At 30.3% G+C, this 6,417-nt stretch overlaps 1 protein-coding gene across 1 annotated transcript; it reads right to left on the bottom strand.

The window, feature by feature from the left end:
• Positions 1 to 1,977: 1,977 nt before the first annotated feature.
• LOC132617645 (transcription factor bHLH112-like) lies at positions 1,978 to 5,583 on the bottom strand. Its single transcript, XM_060332693.1, has 7 exons — positions 4,911 to 5,583; positions 3,951 to 4,311; positions 3,655 to 3,774; positions 3,074 to 3,139; positions 2,899 to 2,964; positions 2,726 to 2,776; positions 1,978 to 2,204 (listed from the first exon to the last, which is right to left on the bottom strand). Exons 1-7 carry the CDS (start codon positions 5,225 to 5,227, stop codon positions 2,049 to 2,051), a joined length of 1,137 nt encoding a protein of 378 aa, XP_060188676.1. The 5' UTR covers positions 5,228 to 5,583; the 3' UTR covers positions 1,978 to 2,048.
• Positions 5,584 to 6,417: the final 834 nt, after the last annotated feature.

Here is a 6,417-nt window from a genome sequence, read left to right as displayed (position 1 = left end):
AAAGGGTTGATTTAAACAACAATTATTATGTTATTATTTTTTAAAAAAAAATCTCTATTTTTAGAAGTTGTGCAAATATAGTCCTGGAAAATTTATCCTTCCGGATAACATTAAATTATCGTCTAATGTTTTCCCATATATTTTTAACCTTACAAATAAAACACTAGACTGTCATTTAACGTTAGTAATGATTTTTAAAATTTAGCCCATGATAATGTTTTCTCATAGAATTTGCAATTTTTCAAAAGAAATATTTAGACCGTGATCTAAAAGGTCCATAAATTATTTTTAAAAATGATCATTTACTAAAAAGTTATCTCCTTTTGAAACAACTGGTGAAAATATATTAAGAGAACGTGAATGTCAACTAAAAGATATGGATTTTGTTATTCAAAACTCAATACACATATTACAGCATGTCAAGAATCTAAAGAAAATTTTTAAGTTAAAATAAATATAATTTTATTAAATAACTTTAAGCCTCTTCGTAAGTTTGGCTTTAGGCAACGAAATTTGTTAAGCCACCCTGAAGGTATATATCCATTTATCCCAAAAAGAAAAATGGAAGAAAAGTGAAAATTGGAACAAATTAAAGCCATATTCCAAGAAGATGCACGAATTTATTTAATTTAACAGCCATCAACCAATCAATTTAATTGTCACACAAATTCCATAAAAAGTGATAACAAGAGATGTTAATAACAATAAGAGTCAACAAAAGCTTTCAACTGTTTTTGTTTTCTTCCACGTCTACTGACTTGTCAATGGATTCAATTTTAACCGTCGCATTTTAAGATTTGCGTATAAGTAGGAACTTTAAAGTTTTATTCTATTGGGTTCTTGTCGACCATTTTTTGAAAATTTGACACCCTTTAAGAAAATAAACTATTTTTCCATATTCATTTTCTCTATAAGATCATCAAGTATGTGTTATAGATCAAACAGAAAAGTCCAATAAAAAAGACTAGTTTACTAGGTGAGAATATTCATTTAGTCTATGAACCAATTAGTACATATTTTAATCGATAAGGAACAATTGGCACATAAATATTGCCCCAATTGAGGACTAACAAATATTATAAACTAAAAAGAGACTTCAACCTAATAGACTAGTCTATTAGATACAAGAAAATACTTAGCCTATGAATTGATTAATATTTCTCTTTTTAAGCGATGTGGGACAATTGGCACAGTTGTTCGATGCTAGAAAAATCATATTAACTTAAAATGATTCTCCTTTTCTCGTTCTTTCCAAATTATAGTTGTGATGTGAGGAGTTCTTCAATGATATGTGTAAAACTTATTACTTCTTTCATTATCTTTACTTTTATAGTTTGAACTTTGCACTCCCTTAAAAAGAGAACTTGAATTATTAGTATCCTCAGAGTAATTTGCGCCTAAAGCAATTAAGCTTAGCCAACATTTGATATTTGCAGTTATTGTATTAAAAAAGGTGGGCGATAGCTCATTAGACAAAAATAAATACAGAAACAAAGGAACAAAAGTCCCTAATAATGTGCTAAATTTAGCTCAACCAACGTCAAGAACGCAACTTTAATTTTCTAATAAAGTATATAATAAACTAATCCACAAGATCAACTAAATTTAGAACCTATACATCCTGTTCCTACCCCACATTATTATTGTTATTATTAATTCCAACTATCGACATCCTCTAATTAATCATTTCCTTAATCTACACATCGTTCTGCCTGTAGTTGGCCCACCATTTGGCTGTCTTCAATTGGATATATGGCCACTTCTTTTCCTTTCACTTTTCCCCACTTGCTAGCTCAAGACACCAATAATATAATATGGGAGTTTATTCCTTAATCTTCTCCACAAGATCACTTAATTAGTTAAAATCACTTTTTGATCAATTAGTTATACATAATTTCTTAAGCTTCTTACTTCTCGGTTTTGTGTCTATGATCATAGGCGGAGGTAGAGTAGAAGGTACAGGTTTAGAGAATCCAATAATTTCGATTTAGATTTTATATTTGTCTTGAAAGATTCATTTAATATATGTAATTCAAAATTCGCAAACTTCAAATTATAAATCCGCCTCGCAGTTTATCTGAATGCTCCTCCCAAAATTGGTGTCCAAAAATTGTGGTTTCAGCTGCAACAGGGAAAATACTTGATATTGGTACTAAACATAATCCTCTCCTCAAGCCTTGGTTTTGTCCTTCTTGTTCGTTGACCTATCAATAATCAAAAAGATGACTTTACAAATTTATGCATTGATGATGTAAGAAATATTTATACGATTAAACTATTTAAGAAGCATTGGATGATCACTTATAATAAATGCTATGTATATCATGCTATAATATGTTAACTTACATTGATGGCTTAAAAAATGTAAGTGTATATAATTTAAGTCAATAAAAGGATATCCAAAATGCTTAAAGAGTTTAAGTTATATAAATCGTCAATCGAAATTTTTTATAGTATTAGATCACTCAAAAGATATATATTTACTGGCGAATCTTCATAAGAAGCAGATTTTTGAAAATAAGATAGGTTACCTAATACAACGAATAAAAAATAACTTGATAACTTTTTAAGAAAAATTACACTAACGATGTATATAATTTAAACGCATATTCAAAATATTTGTTTTGCTCCTTCTTGAGAATAGCTCAAATTAAATATGAAGAGAAATAGAAAATTCTTGTTCATTAATTGATGATCGCTTAAGAGTTGAAATTAGTTCCCCTACCTGTTGATGTTGAGTGACTGATCCATTCTTCATATATGGGGTGCTTAAAACCTGAAATAATCATATAAAGCAAAAGTATGAATTTGAGTAATATATATCTTGATCATCAAATCTACTTTCTTGGTTGGTTTCACCAAGAAATATGATTTTGTGGAGTAATTATAAGGACTTACATTGACTTGATCATGAAGAAAATTGATGTACTCAATAGCTTCTTGAAGAACTGAAGCTGTATCAGTCTGAGACAACAATTGTGAAACAGAAGAATTAATTGATTAACATCATTGTGAAATAGAAGAAGCATATATAATAATGTCCCAAAAAGTAGAAGAAAATCCAAATATTTACCTTCCCAAAAGGTGAAACCAATTGTTGGAGGGCAGTTATCCGGTCCCCCAGCTTCTCTTTTCTGACCTGTTAATAAAACAAAGCTCAAAATTATCATCCATTTTCTTGAACAAAGATGTCATTTACTTACCAAAGAAAAAGTTATATTTTTCCTTTTGCCAGTTACAATCGATAAAATATACTTCGTTCCATTTCATATGCCATTATTTCCTTATTAGTTCTTTCAGAGAAAAGATAATACCTTTCTAACTTTGGAAAAATATTCAACTTTAACATCCATTTCACCCACAATTATAATCTTTTATAGTCACGTAAATATCATATTTAACCAGGGCGGAGCTACAAGTCAACTTACGGGTTTGGCATTATGTATTTGTGTTAAAAACTGATAAGTTTTTATGTATAAATAATTTAATCAAAATCTAGTATTTCTAGAATCCAGAACTTATAAAATCAAAATCTTAGTTCCTTCTCTGTATTTAAGATCATAAATTTTAAAATTATATGTTTTTTTTTTTTTGCCACTTTGTGTCCACTCAAACTGTGACATACAAATTGAAACGGGGCAATGTATTTCATACCTTAAAAGTTGGCAATGATGATGGCGTCTCAATCCTTTGCCGTTTGTATGCTGGTTCTTCACTGATGCTATTCTTAGTGAGTGAGCTTGATTTTGACTCTCGGATTTCTTCAATATTAGACTGAAAATTTGTAACAAGAATTGTTACTATATATATGTTCACTTCAAGAAAAGCAACAATATGTTAATTACTTACTATAACAAGTTAAAATATATGTTGTAAAAAAAAAAAAAAAAACTAAAGGAATACACGATCAATATATATAAATTAATTCCATCAAACTATAATGTACTTACCTTAGAGGTTATGTCTGGAAGACTTGCACCGATTTCACTTAACTGATTGGGACGTGTTTGTTTTGCTAGAGGAGGTGCAAAATCATTTAAATTTTGTCTATGGTTTGTGGATGATAATGAATAATTGTTTGGCTGGTTGTTGTTAGCAAACAAAGATTGTTGAGGTTGTTCTTGATGAGTATCAGTACTATCAAACAGTGTTTGCAACAAATCTGAATAGTAAGTGAAATCTTGATTCATTGGTTTAATAAAGGAGTTGCTTGAAGAATCTTCAGTTATGCTGGAAAAGTTCCTCTTCAACTTATGACAATCCACCCCATTTTCTTGCTGACAATTCTGGCTTGAATTAAGGTCCTCTTGGCTGCATTCCAAGGAGGATATAAAAACAAAATTATCAATACCAGGTAAAGTTTGACTCCCTTGAGTTTTTGAAGAGAAACCGTGCCACAGAGATAAATGATTAACACAAACAAGCATATCACTTATTTCGGGCTGTGAGAATGAAGAAATTTTTGATAGAAAAATGTTTTTTGCTTTTAGTAGGTCCTATCGTACACGGCGTGAAACCGAATCAATCGCGCTAGTGGATACCTAATATCTGATAGTGAAACAACAAAAAAGAACATAAGTATCTCCAACTCTTTCTCTCCTATCCCTTACGTCCTAATTTGTGCAGACATTCTTTTATTTTTTCTAAAAAGGAATGTCATACTTCTTATTTCGAAATAATTTAACTTAATCTTCTCATTTTATTCTAAATAGAATGATTTATAGTCACACAAATGCCTACGGTTAGTTTTAGATCACAAGCTTCAAAACTTTTCTTGTCTTCCTTAAATTATGTGCCCAACCGGACACCATCACATAAACTGAGACGGAAAGTACTATTTTATAACCTTTCCATCTTCTAAGAGAAAATAAAAAATAAAAAAAAAAGGATGAAAAACAGGATTTTCTTACAGTGACTGATTCCAATCAGGTGATGCTGATGATGGTGAAGAAGAATTGCCAATACCCAAAATTTGTAGAGTGGAATCCATTGACAAGTTGTGATCATTTTTGGGTAATTCTTGAAGAACCATAGAGTCATCAGAACTAGAATAATCATCACTGAGCCTATTTTTCATGTCCAAAAATTCACTTGGCCATGCAAAATATTGTCCAATTGGATCATAAGTTGAAGATGCACAAGGTGATGATAAACTAAAATTACTTCTTGTTGAATTATTCCACGAGCTTTCTCCATAGACTCCAGCTTGAAAAAATTCATCAGCCATATCCACTTTATAATTGCAAGTATTAACTTCAAAACAAACAGCTTCCTTTCTTTTCTATTCTTCTTGGTAGTTTGAGACTTTGAGTACTCTTGTTTTTGGTTTTACATGAAATTCTGAAGTCAGAGTTGTATTTATACACTCGGATATATGTGTATATGACAGTTTGGGGGTTGGGTGGGAGGGTGATGGAAGAGGTAGGGTAGGGGGAGGACTAGGAAGAGAAACTATTTGAATTTGGTTGATATTATTCAAAGAAGATGATTAGACAAAACAAAGGAGACAAGCATATAACTTATGATAACAAATATTAAAGGTATTTTGGATGATGTTCTCTTACTACTATTATTTTATATTCTTTGAACTGTTACTTTAGATATGTATTACTCCTGCTCTTCTTTATCTCAGCAAGGATATGTATTGCCCACCAAGGATAATGAATAACTGTTTTAGCTTTATTGATTATTTCTGGCAGGAAATTTCTTTCCATTTGTCCCGGTTTTGATAGACATAATTATCTGATATCTGTTGTTGGTGGGAGGTGGCAAGTATCTCATGAAATTAGTTCAGGTGCGCCAAGATGGCCCGGACATCACGATTTTCAAAAAAATAAAATAATAATATATATAATTGATACTTCAATGTTAATACAAATAATCGATAAAGGTAAATAGTTATTCATTATCCAAAATAAGAAGGTTGTTGATATTGTAGAAATAGCTTCACTCTTCACTTTTCAATCATATCTTTTAAAAAATAGTCATTATCCTGTGGCGCAATTTGTGAATTTTACTTGTAGATATCACGCTGGAGGAATTTAAAAGTCAAATTTTTTACAATTTTCAATCTGATGCAAGTGTTTTCTTTTATTAATAATTTGCATGAATTGATGGAGTAGAAAAGAATGAATGCAGCAGTTGACCAACTGATACATGCAACAAAAAGTCAACGCAGCTGAAGTTTTAGTTGATTCACCACAAATTTAGGAATTAGTATAACCTATGTTGTTAATTCGTTGAGTTCAACAATTTATTTAAACTAGTGACTTGCTAGGACCATATAGGTTGTTTTAGTCCAAATAATTGTCATTTTAGAAATTAAAAATTAAAGTTGACAATTGTTTTTAACTATGCCCTTAACATTAAAAAAAAAAAATATTTTTTTGATATTGCTCAATTCTCAAGAAGCATCTA

The sequence above is a fragment of the Lycium barbarum genome, chromosome 11 (genome assembly GCF_019175385.1).
Source record: "Lycium barbarum isolate Lr01 chromosome 11, ASM1917538v2, whole genome shotgun sequence".
Lineage (NCBI taxonomy): Eukaryota > Viridiplantae > Streptophyta > Magnoliopsida > Solanales > Solanaceae > Lycium > Lycium barbarum.
This window is presented reverse-complemented; position numbering and strand designations above follow the sequence as displayed.

Excerpts from the sequence above, each read along its gene's own strand:
- LOC132617645 (XM_060332693.1), bottom strand. The coding sequence starts at position 5,227 with ATGGCTGATGAATTTTTTCAAGCTGGAGTCTATGGAGAAAGCTCGTGG. Across the intron at positions 2,965-3,073 it reads TGGTTTCACCTTTTGGGAAG|ACTGATACAGCTTCAGTTCT; the intron begins GTAAATATTTGG and ends TTGTTGTCTCAG. Across the intron at positions 2,777-2,898 it reads TTCTTCATGATCAAGTCAAT|GTTTTAAGCACCCCATATAT; the intron begins GTAAGTCCTTAT and ends TGATTATTTCAG.